General features: G+C 45.3%; 1 protein-coding gene across 3 annotated transcripts in view; it reads left to right on the forward strand.

Moving 5' to 3' along the window:
* Positions 1–16,814, forward strand: part of Nelf-A (Negative elongation factor A) — a 60,387-nt gene that overhangs the window by 26,241 nt on the left and 17,332 nt on the right. For all 3 annotated transcript variants that reach the window (XM_050183527.3, XM_050183528.2, XM_072287890.1), the window contains exons 7-9: positions 1,856–1,965; positions 3,132–3,231; positions 6,711–6,840. In XM_050183527.3, the coding sequence (XP_050039484.2) occupies positions 1,856–1,965; positions 3,132–3,231; positions 6,711–6,840 (340 nt within the window). The remainder of the gene's footprint in view (positions 1–1,855; positions 1,966–3,131; positions 3,232–6,710; positions 6,841–16,814) is intronic.

Genomic DNA, 16,814 nt, shown 5'->3' on the forward strand with positions numbered 1-16,814 from the left:
ATTAAAGCAAAGAATCCTCTCTCTTCATACTGTCTCTTAGCTCTCAGGCTGTTAACTTGGGGTATGCGAATACCAAGTAGTAGATTCTGAATCAAATATAGAATCAAATCAAGAAGAAAATGAGCATTGTCAAATCGAATATTGAAGATCCGAAAATTTTTCACAAAATTTAATGCTTATGAATTTTCAGCAAGAAAATACAATGCTGCACATGCTCAGGTGTCTCCTAGCATTGCATAACAAGAACATAACAGGCTATCAGTAAATTTGGTACATAGAAATCAAGATATACCATACGATCTACTCATATTAAAGGGAATGTCAAATTAGTATACTGGCACTGATTACAGCTCAGTTCTAGTATATGAAGGTCTGGAAAATATTTTTTTTATCAATAATATTTCTGTTCAATCCAATCAAGTGCTTTTTTTTCCCTCTAAAGCTAATGAATTAGTGATGTTCTGTTCTACTGAACCTGTGAGGTTCTCATTTTAATAGTGGACCAGTGTTTTTTGCACTAATCTTTTATTTATTGCGTGAAAAGATTCGCTTTCCAGTTTTTCACCAAAATAAACATGGGCTATTCCAGCTTCACGACAGGTGGGTTATCGTAAGGCCTACCTGCGCGACATATGAAAGGACCGCTCATTACGTGACCCAATCACCACTCCACTCTTGCATGCACCGTCCACACTGCTTCAATGTCAGGTTCAGCGTGATTTACCACCTGTCAAAGATTCTGAAATCTGGAGGGTCATGGCAAGCTTGCATGATGCTCCCCCCCCTCATTCATCGGCTGTTTAGCTTAAACGCTATGCAACCAGCCATGGCACTTTCGTACCCGCAATGTAAATCCAAAGCTAGTCTTGTGACGGGGTTGCTCGAAACTACAAAAATAGGCCGACGTGTGTCTACGAACGGCATTGGGAATGAGAGGCCACCATATGGTGGGTCACAAAGGTGGTGGTTATAAACAACTTCATTGCCATCCCGTGTGTTTTTTTTTTTGTGAGGTGCTTTGTTGGCTTTCCGAGTCTCGCAGCTGCTGCGAAAAGATTGTGTTGGTTCGGCACCAAACCATAACTTTAGTGGCTGACGCCCAATGAAGCGGTGCTGATTAGGCCTAATGGCCTAGCAGTGTGGCCGTGACGATTTCGGGACCGATCAGTTATGAGTCAACCACCCGTACGAACATATTAGCAGCAAGCATTCCACAACGGCTTGCCACCCATTACCACATCGGCCAGCGGTGAATTGGCGTAAAGTTTGTTGCCATGTAACCAACACAGCCTGCATGCCTATCTTCGCACATGCTTTTGCACTTGACGGAATACTTGGGGGGCATCAAGCTTCGAGAGGCTCTGTGGTGCACATGACATGTAGCATTGCACGGGTGTCTACAACGAATATATTTAATATTTTCTTTGTATTGCGTAGGATACAGCATAATATATGTTGATGACCTGCGAAGTGAACCTTGTTGGAACTACAGTGACCCTTTCCTTTATTTCGTTTCCTTTCCTTTGGTGTTATTTAGGCTAATCATTGGGCTTGTTCATATTGATACTTCAAAGGTGTAGTAAATGAGACATGGACAGAAATAAGCAAAAAAGACACCTTGGTGTTCCACTTCTGCATCCATTTTTCTCCAACAAATGGTTTGAAGTGGCACACCATAACGTCTTCTGCATTTCTTCCTCTATTTGTGTTTATTGTGTTGCAATATTTTCAGTGTTTTGTGTTTCGATGTTTTGTGTTGCTACTCTGGTGGTGTGACTATCAATTACAAAGAAGCCAGACATGCAGCTCTTGTGGAGCACAAGTTAAATTTTTCCTTTTATGTTGCTCTGTGCAGAGGAAATTCCCGAGATGCAGAAGAAAGACAAGGAGGCACCGACTACACCCACAACTTCAGCAGCACCTGTGACGCCAGATTATGCAGCTGGCTTGCTTTCATCATCACAGGTGACTAATGCCTTTGTGTAACTCTTCGAAATAGGTTGGGACTCTGCTTCTGTGTTGGGTTGACTGGATTTAAAAGTCCGTGGAATGACAATTCGTGTTACAGTCAATCTTGAATATATAGAACCTGAAGGGAGATGTGAAATGTGCCTATCTGAAGCTTATCCGAGATCTCCGCACATCTCGGGCAGTTTCCTCAGATCGTGAAAATTATCAAGTTACTGAATTTCTTCTCCAAGGCCGTGTTGAACCCATGAGAGTTTAATTATTTTTTACTCATGAACCTTGCAAGTCGCTCGCACAGTGGAATGGTCTTTGATATACTGCTAGCGTTAACCCTAAATGGCCGCGTCGTCCCCCAGATGCGAGACTGCAGTGTGCCTCGCCTGTCTCGAAGTGCTTGAAACTGGACTTGGACTTCACAGCAGTTCTCTTCTCATGTGCACACAACGCTGGAGAGGCAATTTACGTGAATTTGTGTGCTGCATAAAATCCTATCTTGAGTGCATTTCTAAGCTCAAATTGTAGCTGATAATAGCGGATGATTTTATTGAATAAAGTAACAAGCTTCTGTTGTTTCTTGTTCCGTTTGATAACTTTACTGATTTTTATGACCCTGCCAAAATCCAGTTAACAATTTCCAGATTATGCCAAATAGCCCAGTGTGCTTGGAATGTTATTATTACGTTGTTTGTGATCCCTTTGTATGTGGCTTTGGTCTGTTACAGCGTGTTCTGTTTTTTAACTATCATTTTTGTAACAGTACAGAGGTCTGTATTTTCCCTGTGTAAGTATTTTATTCATTTTCACACATACATGTATCACTTATTTATATTTTGATGAAATTTGTGTTCTATCATATAGCTCTCTTTGGCACTGAAAAGTCAGCATGTACTCCTTTCATATCTACTGCTTGGTTCTGCACACGTGTGTTCTCATTATGCGTCCATAGGTGCACCCGACCTTCGTTTACTCGGCAAATTCCTTCTTGAATTCAAGATGTGGATGGGTCTGTGCTATCTTCAGCTGCCACATTTCTCTTGTTTGTGAACGAAATTTTAGCATTGTAAATAGCCGAGTCAGAGCCTATTTCAACCTGCCAGAGGTCCTATTCCCATTTTCTTCTGTCATCTTGTATCTCGTACCTGCTCACATCCTATTTACTGCAGCTCTCGTCAGTGCCAGCCTCACCTGCTGCTTCTTATGGTATACCGGCCACAAGTACAGCCTTACCAGCCATTGCTGCTAAGACTAATCCACCATTGCAAGGTAAGCTCGAGTGTTGGTCTTTCTAATTTTAACTGTTGTTGACGACCAAACTCTCTGACAAGTGCGTGGGTATCTGTAGGGATGCCAAGGCAAATAAGGATTATTGTTATATTCATTTGTTTGTTATAACCTATTTTGTTATAATGAGATTTCACTGTATTAAGGCTGTTAGATTACTTCTTCCAGACTTGGTGTACACTTGTTCCACTGAACAATGGGAAAGCTTTCGTTCACTGGGCAGCTTGCGAAATGTTTGTTGCAAGAAACATTTATCATATCACATTATTTTTCTGTGAAGCCTTCTGCCACAAGGAAAAAGAAGGGAATCTTTTTCTCTACAAAACATGGCATGGCATTTATGCCCTTCGACAGTGCACTGTGTTGCAGTCACAGATACTTTGCATGTGTTTTCCTGCCAAATCTGCTTCTTTTGTACTTACTTTGTCGATCAACGCTCTGCCACATATCCTTGGCAATGCATCCTATCGGCACTCGCAACAATGCTTAACCCTTTAAGTGCCAGTTAAAAATCCGAGAAAGTGATCAGAAAATGATATTTCTTCTCAACTACACATCTGGATAGCAAATTTTTGCAGATTAGAAATATATATATAACATGAAGGCAGTACAGTGAAACCTCGTTAAACAGTAGTTGGCCGGAGCTCGGAAAAAGTACGTACTAAACGGTAGTATTGCTTAACCGAAATAGCATGAAATCGCCCACTTACCTTTCACTTAGAAAGAGTGCAATGAAAGGGGAAAAAACATGCAGTATTTATTTACTTCACATGACAACCATGTTATTTTGGTTTGATGCTGCGGCGGCGTAGCAGCAATGACAGCGGCCTCAGACTTGCTGAAGCTGTGAGCTAGCTTTTCAGCCAGCTCCCTGTTCTCGGCAAACACTCGCATGGCAGATTCCTCATTGGCATTGCATAATCTCTGTGCACAGGCGTGGTGGTGTTGCAGAAGTCGCGGGGCACCTTTTCATTGCAGAGTGCTGTTCTCGTAGTGACGATTGCATTCATGAGGCTAACGTAACGCGCAGCTTCGGCCACTGCCGGGCCTGAAGCTTTTAAAAGAATTTTAGTATTTTTCGCTATATTTAGTATTGTTGGATTTGACTGCAGTATTTTTCAACTCCTAAGGTTGGCAGGTCTGAGCTAGTAGACAGCTTTAGTTTAGCATACGCTATTGGGGGCGAGGACTTACGGAGTCGCCATCTGTCGGAAGCGCCTCGTTTGCGTAGTATGAGGAATCGTGCAGCGCGCTCCTCATAGGTTTGGCTTACGGCGCCTAATAAAGACACCATGCAGCAGCCCTCCTGCACATTTCTCTAAGTACTCTCAAAACGAGGGAACCTTAATACTGTTGAAATAATAATCTTGGGCAAACTGAAAGCACAGAATCGTTTACAGATGCCATCTCTTTACCGAATACGTACAGTGAAAGCCACTGGGCGTGGTCATTGCGATGGAGTCTCCCGAACTGGCTTGTGTGAAATGTCGACAATCGCTGAGCACAAACTATGTGAACTATGGTCTTATAGTGGGCGGTCTGTATAACCAATGGCGCATAACAGAACGAAGCCTCAATGCATGCAGCGATCGCGCGGGTTCGCGGCAACCGACTGCACGTCCGCATGCCTGTCCGCGCACAATGTTTTGCTTTCACTGAGAGCGTTTTCGCACTGTGCTGCGAACTTTAGGCAGCAGAATATGAGCATTTGACAGTCCACAAGCAACCATTGTTGCGTGGACGTTATCAGAGCTGTCCAAAAACAATTTCGTTTTAACAAGGGACTTCGACGCTTTTGGCGACTGATGTGCTGTTGCGACGATTCAATATTTTTTTCTTCTAAATTCTTGGACGTTTCAATATTATTTCTAAAGTTGCATCGCACTGTATGCACTCAGCGGACGATTTCGCGCTGCTTTTTTTCGTAATCCAGTGTGTTAATTAATAACACAAACATGACCATATGCCATGCCTTTGTTTAATGTGCTTCTTACCACTCCCTTTACATTTCTGTAAACTTGCCAGTGCGCAGCATAAACAAGTGCATAAACCAAACCATCGTGACACTATCCGAGCAGCGAGCATGGGTGAACGTGTCAGTGCGCGTTTTCTGCTACTCACCGACCATCGCAGTCTCGGCGCTGTAGCAACAATATTCCTCGTGTCTGTGCTTGTTGCATACCCGAGTTGTAGCCGATGGCTGTTTGCCAGTCCTAAGTTTCACGAGCCAAGCTTCAAGCAGCTCCTTGTCCTGCGGCTACGTGTGAATAAGGCTGACACCGGGCTCCGTTGCGTACGTCCGGCACTGCGGCATCGAGCAGTAGCCTACCATGCTGCATGCCTCCAAAGGCAGCCGCTACCTATTATAGTGATTTCAAATGTTGTCAAGCAGACACCCAAGTCGGGAAAGCCTCACCACTTCATCAGAACTGCAGTGCAGGTGGGACTTTAAACTTTTGTTTTCAGCTCGCTTCGGCGCTTTCGAAGCAGCCGACGCGGCTACTGTGTCCACGTGATCCCTCATGCCATGTCATGCCGACGGTGGCGCCAGCTTTTCCAGTGGTGGAGCTCGCCCCCAATACTATTGCGTACGCTAAAATAAAGTGGGTGGTTACTGCGCATGCGCAGAATGCTAAATGACCCATAGTGTATCGCATATGCAAGCTATTTCTCAGATTTATTGGTAGCACCTTTGCGTTATTTGCGTAGTTTGCAGAAAACATGGCAGCAGTTCCACCTGTCCGCTTCGAATTGAATTTGGTGTTCCTTTTGTAAAATTCACATCGTTCGTAACAAATGACTGTGTAAATGGCTTTCGCTTAGTCTCAGGCTGCTTCGATGACAGAGTATTATGGATAACCTTGTATAGTTTTCGAGATTGTTTCTCATTTCGAACGAGTCAAAGCCTAACGAAAGAAACATTCAAGATGTCAGTGCCACCTATCGCTCCTGTTGTGAGATAGCCACGACGACGGCATATGGCCTCTGAGATTTGAACATCTCGCAGGGCAACTAAAACTAACAGTAAACATGTGCTGGTTAGCGTACGTTATACTATAGCGTATAGCATACGCTAAACTGAAACTGTCTGGTATCTATGAAGCACAACACACAGCAAAATTCGGTGAACAAACTTCCTGCTGTGCTGCTTTTGTCAAAAGACAACAAAATTTATTTTACCATTGAAATTCAGTTTTTCAGACTGCCTGATAATTTGGACATTTTTGTTGTCATGTCCAAGCTCAAGAAAATTTGCCGGCAATTTATACTGATTGGAAATGTGCTTCTTAAACTGCCAATGCTACTATGTGAGACCTTTTGGGTGACACTAATGAAGTCCGCAGGGACTTTACTCTGAAGTCATGCTACTCTCCTGAACATTTAATTGTCCTGTGACATTGTCGTCCATGAGCTTTTTATTATGCAATTTTTCTAACCCGCTGTTGTCCATCTCTTAACAGCTTCAGGGGGCACTGGCAGCCAAGTTGGGACCACAACCAAGCCAGGGGCTACACTGGAGCAGGGCACTGCTGCACCAGCGCAACCACACGAGGCCATGCCGCCCAGCACAAGTGTGGATGCGAGCACAGGGTTTGTACCCATTGCACAGTGCAGACTGCTAATGGTGTAATTTGCTGGAATCACATATATATTCGCTCTATAAACGGTATTGGCGGAAGATGAAATAACAGTTTATTAAATCAAAGGTGGAGGAGATATTATACTTGAAAAGCTTGCGGCCCTTTATATGCAATGCCTGATGACTTGAAGTCTACCAGAGAGCTGGAAGAATGCCAGCATTATACTAATCCATACAAAGGGAGATGTTAAAGAATTGAAAAATTATAGGCCCATTAGCTTGCTTTCAGTATTGTATAAAATATTCAACAAAGTAATATCTGATAGAGTCAGCACAACACTTGACTTCAGTCCTGAGAGAACAGATTGGCTTTAGGAAGGGATATTCTACAATGGACCATATCCATGTCATCAATCAGGTAAATGAGAAATTTGCGGTGTAAATTCAGCCTTTCTATATGACTTTCATACATTGTAAAAAGACATTTGATTCAGTAGATATATACCAGCAGCCATGGAGGCATTGCATAATCAAGTACAGAAGGCATACGTGAGTATCTTCAGAAATATCTACAAAGATTTCACAGCTAGCTATCTTGGTTCTCCACAAGAAAAGCAGAAAATTACCTATAAAGAAAGGGGTCAGGCAAAGTGACGCAACCTTTCCAATGCTATCGACTGCATTCTTGGAAGAAGCATTCAAGCTGTTAGATAGACTGGGAAGGCTTAGGAGTGAGGATCAACTGCAAATATCTCAACAGCCTTCGGTTTGCAAATGACATTGTCCTGTTCAGCAACGCTGGAGATGAATTATAACAAATGATTGAAGACTAACCATGAAAATTTTAGTTTAGGGTTGAAGGTTAACCCTTTCAGGGTCAATGACGTAAATATACGGTGCCACGAACAAGTCCAAAATGGTTGATGCCGTATATTTACGGTGCCGTCTGTACATTTAAAAAGCGTGCCAATTTCCTAATTTTTTTCTTTCCTGGCATGTGCTGCCACTATGTGGGAAGACAGGGAATTTTAACGGGACAGCGTTAAGGAGCTCGTGTCGCAGAAAAGCCATCGGCGTCGGTGTCGGCGGCGTTGGCCGTGAGCGAAAAACCCCGGAAGGCAATTCATAAATAAAAACAACTTGCAAGATGGGCTGGGTGGGAATCGAACCAGGGTCTCTGGAGTGTGAGACGGAGACGCTACCACCCAGCCATGAGTTCTATAGGTCAAAGCGGGACAAAAGCGCCTCTAGTGAATGCGGTGTTGCTTTAGAAATGTGCCGTAGAAAGTTATGCTGCGGTGTATATCGGTAATTATGAGCATGTAAATTACAGAAGTCGCATAAACGCTTAGCGAAGTACGTTTCTGCTACGTTTCTTCTGCGCTTGCCGCACACGCAGAGCCACCTTGCGGCAAACACAGAAGACCCCCTCCTCGCAAAGTACGGTGCTGCCCTGACAGGTGGCGCGCCACTCGCCCGCTTCTCGCCTTCCCACATACCACTCGCCTTCGTCTCGTTTAGGGCATTGGGGCCGTGTGGGGGATCGGTGCGAGGCATGTCGCGGCCCGGCTGTCCGTGCCGATCACGACGTTTGGCTCGCGCAGATTGTTTCTCCCTCCAAGACACCGAGTTCTTTCGTTCGTTCCGCTTGCTCAGGCGCACGTTTCGTTGCTGCGCCGAACGCTGCATTGCTCGGCGCTCATTGCGTGATTGGTGGGCGCAAAGTCCGATGCGGGGCGCCTCGTAAGTGATCGCTCCGCCGTAGCGCATTGTCTTACATCCCTTGGCAGGTCAACCGGAACGCTATCGCATTCCACTCTTGAACGCGAAGCTTAAGTGTCCTCCAATTTTTTTTCTCGCGGCTCCCTTTCTCGATTTTCATTGCATGGTTTGGCTAAAGCTAGTTTGCTCCGGTGCATCTATATACTACCGCTTACACATTGGCACGTGCGCGGGCGGGCGGGCGGCGGTTTCGGTTTTGTTTTTAGCGAAAAGTTGTGATAGCCACAGAGGCATCGTCAAACCTTCAAGCCAGGCGGGACTTCGGCGTCGACGAGAAAAGCGTCCGTTGTTGGAGGGGACAACGACAGCAGCTTTTTGCGTGCGTCGCAATGAGGATGGCATTTAGCGGACCAAAGAAAGGCCGTCACCACGAAGTGGAGACTGTATTGGCCGACTTTGTTTGGACGCAAAGAGCAGCTGCCCTTCCAGTGATAACAGAAGTGCTCCAAGCGAAAGCTAGGGCACTTTCGAAGGAGCGAGGCCTAACGCCAAAGGATTTCAAAGCCAGCCGCGGCTGGCTTCAGAAATTCATGAAGCGGTTCGGCTTCAGCTTCCGACGTCGCACTTCAATCACCCAGGAGCTGCCAAACGATTTCGAAGAAAAGCTTATAGCTTTTCAGCGCTATGTGCTGCGAAAGAGAGAAGCAGCAGGCTACAACCTTGAGCAAATCGGCAACGCTGACCAGACGGCTGTGTATTTTGATATGACAGTGGCGTACACCGTGAATGAAAATGGTGCCAAGGAGGTGAAGGTGCGCTCTGCGGGCTATGAGAAGCAGTGCGCAACTGTGATGCTGTGCTGCACAGCTGATGGACATAAACTCCGTCGTTATATCATATTTAAAACGAAGACACTGCCTGCTTGAGAAACTTTCCCAAGAAATGTCATTGTGCGAGCAAATGAGAACGAGTGGATGACAGGTGCGATGGTGAAAGAGTGGGTTAAGATTGTATGGCGATGGCGTCCAGGAGCCCTTTTGACAAAGAACTCGCTCCTTGTCGTCGACTCTTACCGTAGGCACTTGATCGAGAATGTGAAGGCTGCGCTCGCCCAAGCGAACACGGACCACGCTGTCATACCGGGCGGCATGACAGGCCAGTTGCAGCCACTTGATGTCTGTATCAACAAACCTTTCAAGGATCATCTGCAGAAATATTACACGGACTGGTTGACTGACGAAGACCACATGCTGACGGCAACGAGCCACATCAAACGTGCATCGTAATCGCAGCTGGCGGACTGGGTAGCTGCAGCATGGGACAACATCCCAGGTACTTTGATCGTGCACGCCTTTAGAAAGTGCAGCCTATCTAATGCGCTTGATGGTACCAAAGATAGTGCACTGTTTGAAGGTGACAGCGACAAGGAACACATCGACGAGTCTAGCAGCGACGACGAAGTTGAATGAGCTCTGCACGTTCAGATTCAATAAATGCTGCTTGCATTTTGTGAACGCTGTCCTGGCTTTTTTTGTTCGGCCTACATTCGAGGTAATATGTGTACTTTTTTTTGTTGGGTTTGGACTTTAGGGGGTCAGCTTAAAATCGGGGTCGGCCTAGATTCGAGTAAATATGGTACTTTCTCTCGAACTGAAAATGTCAATAGGCAGCTGGCTGGGATGTTGAACCAGGCAGCAACATCCTTGTCGCCTGTGGAAACCACATTCATGATTGCAAATATGTTTTCAGACAGAACTTTGTCTTTTCTAATCACGGAACTCATACTCACAGCGAACCGACACCGCCAACAATGAGAGCATGCCCATTGGCATGCTGAGACAGGAATAAGCCTAACATAAACGAGCGCCAAACTGATGTCACAATTTAATGAGCAAAAGCTTCAGATCATGGCCTTTGAGATGGTCCGCCAGCCCGGCCGCCCGGTGCAGCAATGGCATGCTGGTTCACAATCTGAAGGCTATGTGAAAAGGCTGCTCCGCTTGTATCATCATTGTGACACATACTCACTCGCTGCGATCGTATGCATTTCTCTTGCAGCCTGCCCATTATATTATAGTTTTTAATATTACAATACATATGCACTGTGCATACAAATTTTCAGTTACGGTTATGGCTCAAGATAATAAATGATCACGGCTGCAAATTCTTTATATCAAGGTCAATCACCACAGTGCCTTCGTTTAATGGAGGTCATAAATGCATGGGCTTCTCTGGAGATGGCATTAGGGATTGAAAAAAGTTCATGAAATCCAGGAATTTGTTACATATAGGTTCCTTACATCCAGGCATAACTGTAACACAGAAAAAAGAAAGTGAGAACTGATATAGAGAAATGTAAGCTGCTGACTTGAAAAATTATAGACCGGTCAGCTTACTGTCCGTTGCCTACAAAGTATTTACTAAGGTAATCGCTAATAGAATCAGGAACAACTTAGACTTCTGTCAACCAAAGGACCAGGCAGGATTCCGTAAAGGCTACTCAACAATAGACCATATTCACACTATCAATCAGGTGATAGAGAAATGTGCGGAATATAACCAACCCTTATATGTAACTATCATTGATTACGAGAAAAGCGTTTGATTCATTCAATACCTCAACAGTCATGGAGGCATTACGGACTCAGGGTGTAGATGAGCCGTATGTAAAAATACTGAAAGATATCTATAGCGGCTCCACAGCCACCGTAGTCCTCCATAAAGAAAGCAACAAAATCCCAATAAAGAAAGGCGTCAGGCAGGGAGATACAATCTCTCCAATGTTATTCACAGCGTGTTTACAGGAGGTATTCAGAGACCTGGATTGGGAAGAATTGGGGATAGAAGTTAATGGAGAATACCTTAGTAACTTGCGATTTGCTGATGATATTGCCTTGCTTAGGAACTCAGGGGACCAATTGCAATGCATGCTCACTGACCTTGAGAGGCAAAGCAGAAGGGTGGGTCTAAAAATTAACCTGCAGAAAACTAAAGTAATGTTTAACAGTCTCGGAAGAGAACAGCAGTTTACGATAGGTAGCGAGGCACTGGAAGTGGTAAGGGAATACATCTACTTAGGACAGGTAGTGACCGCAGATCCGGATCAAAAGACTGAAATAATCAGAAGAATGGGCTAGGGTGCGTTTGGCAGGCATTCTCAGATCATGAACAGTAGGTTGCCACTATCCCTCAAGAGAAAAGTGTATAACAGCTGTGTCTTACCAGTACTCACGTATGGGGCAGAAACCTGGAGGCTTACGAAAAGGGTTCTACTTAAATTGAGTACGACGCAAGAAGATATGGAAAGAAGAATGATAGGTGTAACGTTAAGGGATAAGAAAACAGCAGATTGGGTGAGGGAACAAACATGAGTTAATGACATCTTAGTTGAAATCAAGAAAAAGAAATGGGCATGGGCAGGACATAGGGAAGATAACCGATGGTCATTAAGGGTTACGGACTGGATTCCAAGGGAAGGGAAGCGTAGCAGGGGACGGCAGAAAGTTAGATGGTCAGATGAGATTAAGAAATTTGCAGGGACAACATGGCCACAATTAGTACATGACCGGGGTAGTTGGAGAAGTATGGGAGAGGCCTTTGCTCTTCAGGGGGCGTAACTAGGCTGACGGTGATGATGACGATGAAGCTGTTGACTAAATTTTCAGGCCTGCTCGATTATTCGAAATTCCCCATGGCACCGGCACCAACTCTACAGAACTAGTGTAAAATCTAAATTTCGAATGCCTACAGTGTTTCGTTCAATTTCTTGGACTGATCCGCTTGCGCGCGATGTCATAAATATGGCAACTGCAAACCAAGTTGCTACCGCTGAAGTGTTGCCCGTGATACCCATGCCCTCATTTTCGTTGTCAAGGTTGTTGCTTTGCTTTTCAAGTTTCATACAGCAACTGCGACGCGTTTTGTTGACTTGGTACCAAACCGGTACTTTGGCCGCGGACTACCGACGAGGCGCACTGGTTAGGCCTAGCCAGCGGGTGTGCCATGCGGCATGCCATTGCGAGAAGCTCACCTCTCATGTGTGTTTGGACCCGTAGACGATTACATATAGATTAGGCATATGAAGCGGAATTTGGTTTCTTTGGCAGGTAATCAGCTGTGGCAACTACTGGCAAACGCCTACCAAGTTTGTGTGTGCGAGTACTGGTATGAACAGCGGAAGCTTGCAGCGGACATCAAGCCTAAAAGCTCTGAACTAAAGTTGCAGAACACTGCTTAAACTGACAGCAGTCAAGGTCGCACGCATGATATCTGCACTTCACAATGACGCTCATCGTAATGGGCACACACACAAACTGAAGAGCCAAGGAGCAACAATGCGCACGCACTCAATGTGGAGCGCACGGCTGCTAAGCGGCCAAGCAAAGGCTTCTCCGTTGCCTAGGCACCCCCGGTACAGCCTCATTATGCTGCCGCCACTTCTCATTTTTTTTCATTCCTTGTTTGTTTTTGCTGTGTCTCCTCCTCCTCCACGCGAACATGTAAGTGTGCAATGATGTGTGCTCTTGGTAATGTAGGCTTGCGTAAATAAAGAAAAACATTGGATACAGTCGCCGACCGATAAATTGGACACCAGTAATTTGGACATGCTCGGCAATTCAGACAGCTTTGCAGCACCGCCAGTGGCCCCTTAGACTTAATGTGTAAAGACGACTGATATTTTGGACAGCCACCAGCTCTACATTCGATTATGTGGACTCCGTCTGTGGCTGCAGCATATGCCAACTCTGCCTTCATTATCTCCTCTGGCAACCTTGACGAGCCATCAAGTATGGCCTCAGAGATTACATGCTAAATGGTAATCCCTGAGGCCTTGCCTTGGTCGCAGCACAGCACCTCAGGGGGCTTCTTCGATTTTCCACTTCTGGCTACCCGCGGGCTGCCAGAGCCAGCCAGAGCGTCTTTGTTTTTCTCAGGTTGCTCCGCCCACCGCGCCACGCACTTCCGCCGGGCATTCGTTTTGCTCGGGCTGGACGGTTCTGGCTACCCGCGGGCTGCCAGAACCTGCCAGGACGATTTTGGTCTGGCTGCTCTCTGGAAGTTCTCTGGCTAGCAGACGACTAAAAGAGGCGATGGGCGCTCGCCACCATCTTTGCGGGGACTTCACGGATTGCAACGCGGCTGCTTGAGGACTTAAATTTACCTTGCTCAGCCAACTGTTTACGGTCATCTTCGAATTTCCTTACTTCTAGCGTTATCTTTTTAGGTGCTAACGCTCCGCTCCGCATTGCAAAGCGATGTGATACGAGCAGTGGTGAACCGTTTGAAGCTTTTGTGTGTGTATGTGTGTGTGTCCCCAAGGCTTCTTTGCGGCGGTGATCAGCGCCCTGCGCTCTCGTGCTTGCATGCTATCTGCATCGTGTTCCACGGAAGTTGTAGGCGCTCATTCACACATGTTGCTGCACATTTTCAGTTCATCTTTCTCTGGTGGTGTTCCTTTCCACATATCTCGTGTATATAGTATGCGGAGATATCTCCTTTTTCTGCAGTTAGAGAAGACGTTGCAGCTAGCTCGTGTTCACTCCGTCTCTCTGTCGTATGCTTTGGCGGCAGCTCGAAACCGATATGTGTCCGAACTACAGGCCGTTGATGTAAGAATGCACTGGTTGAGTAATAGGCACACAGACATTAGACACACGTACATTGACTTATTGCTCTCATGATCGCAACCAATGTTGTTTTTCGTGTGAAACGTTTCGCTGGTCACAGGTGGTGTGTATTTTCATGCACCAGCTGCTTCTCCAGCTCCTTAAGGTCAAAATGAGAAGCACCATCAGCCACGACAAACTTTCTGAAATGAAAGCCCAAGCAGGGCGGCATGAAGTTTTATGCGTGTAAGACGTACCTGATATCCTGCTTTTTCATGTCTTGTGAAGTGATGACACAATGCCAACTCATCAATCTCGCCGGTGGGTGACGTGATCGCTGCAAGCAGGAATCCGCGAGCTATCGCTTTCAAGGATACAGTCACTTAGGCACGATTTCGCGTCTTATCACCGGACGCGTCGGAGGCCATCTGTTGTGCTGCAGAAGGTGAGGTTGGCCCAGTGCGCGTCCTGTGCCGAGTCACGCGAAATCGCGCAAAAGTGATCGTATCCCTGAATGCAACTGTATATTTTTATGCTGACAACGCATAAATGGGCCGAATACGCCGAGCGCGCGCCAGCCTCGCGGAGCGCTGCCATGCTGGTAGCATGTTTGCATTCGGCCAGCTGTCTCGGCGTTCGATTTTGCAAACTTCGGGCAGGTTCGGGTTGTCTTGGGATCCCAGCCCACGTGACTTCCTATCAGGACCCGAACTAGCTGGTTGCCAGCGGGCTGCCAGAACTCCTAAAATTGGAAGAGGCCCAGTGATTTAACACCAAATGTAATCTCGGAGGTTTTGCCTGAATTGTGAGGTTGCATCAATGTTGCGATCATCACATCCATTCCGGCACCACCGTGCATGGCCAGCTCTTGTTTGTTGAATATGCCTTCCGGACAGTGTCCTGCCATTATGTGCTTATTTGTTTGTTTATTATGCGTTCGAGACAATGCTCTGCTGGCTCCAAAAAGTATTTCTCATAAAGTTATCGGCAGTCCACGTCAAATAGCACCAACGGTGCCCTCCCAGTCAGACTCCACAACTGAAGAACCTGAACTGCCACCTACCACATCGAGCTCAAATGCCGACATCATTAATGACCTGCTAGGCTATGGTGTGCCAATTCCTGCTGCAGTTACATTGGAAGACTTTGCAGACGTTGACTGGTGTCGTTGTGTGTTGAACTGAACGATGACGAAACAATTGAGCAAGTTGTTCCACCTTCAAACTGCGACTCTCTGCAACTCGGATGATGATGATGTGCTGTGTGCTCCGGAGCCTTCAAATGCAGATCTGACTCGAGCCTTTGCAGTCTTTACATCGACATACAGAGACAACACAAAACTGGCAGAAATACAGGTGGACTTGGTTGCATGTAAGCGGAAGTGTGTGCAATAATGAATCGGCCACTTCTTCCTTGCACAAAGGCCTTCGTAAGTAAAATAATAAAGAAATAGTAAAAACGTAAATAAAATAATTTTTTTATGCATTCGTTTTTTTCAGACATTCGATAGTTCGGACTTACTTATGTTCACCGTGGAGTCCGAATTATCGGTCGTTGACTGTACTTGCCGAAGCCTACATTACTGGGAGCACACACAGTTGTAGACTTGCATCTTGTGTATGTGGTGGCTGAAATTTTTTTCTGTGTGTATGTGCTTAGTCCCGATATGTGAACTGCAGACTGCTTGACCTTGTAAGAGATGTTTCGACACCCTTAGTAGGAGTTTATGGTATCTTTGCTTATGTAATCTGCCTCTGCATACTTATGCCCTTAAATACAAATCTTGGTAAGAAGAAGAGCATCTGTGCATGTAACCCATACAAGTAAACTAAGCATTGTGGTAAGGGCCCATCACAATTGCTGGAACAAAGAAAAACTCTAGAAGCATTACTTTTATGTTCAGTTAACACTGCTTTCACTGACATGTCTTCTACACAAAGCTTTTGCAGTTTTACTTCTAGGTGAGGTTTAACAGCAATGAAGTTTGCCTTAAGGTGTGGTTAATGGAAGTGTAGCTCAATTGCTCGTGAAGCCGCACATGAAGGCAAACTTTGGATGCAATTTACAGCTCTAGTTTGGACTTCAATTTCGTAAATTTTTGGTGCAGATTACACCACTGAAAATATGGCACTAAGTGTTAATGAAAGCACGCTTACAAATAGAAAAGTCACCAAAATAAACTGCATTTACATTGGAGCTGTCTGAAATGTACAGATGTGCTCATTATCCTGCAAGCTGTTACAGTATTTACTTGCATAATGATTGCACTCCCCAGTTTTGTGATCAAAAATGTTTTTATTTTTCTTTCGTGCTAATTGCACCACAAACTGCAAGGCATTGTGTGCATAGAGGGCGAGAAAAAGAAAGAAGAAAAAAAATCAAGAAAAGGAAAGAAAACACAAGGAGGAAGCATTATGTCACACAGTCCGCTTTCAATCGGTGACCCCCCTCTGACGCCATTCTCTCCTGGTTTTCACTTGAAGCATGTAACTAGAAACTGTTGCCAATCAATTTTTTGGACCCAGACCACTTCTCCAAACAATCTAACAGTCTGAAAGACAAATTTCAATGGCAAAATTTATTTTGTTGTCATTTTACAACATCAGCACGGTAAAAAATTGTTTACAGACTTTTCCTTTGTGTTGCAATTCATTTAA

Source organism: Dermacentor andersoni, chromosome 4 (genome assembly GCF_023375885.2).
Source record: "Dermacentor andersoni chromosome 4, qqDerAnde1_hic_scaffold, whole genome shotgun sequence".
Classification (NCBI taxonomy): domain Eukaryota; kingdom Metazoa; phylum Arthropoda; class Arachnida; order Ixodida; family Ixodidae; genus Dermacentor; species Dermacentor andersoni.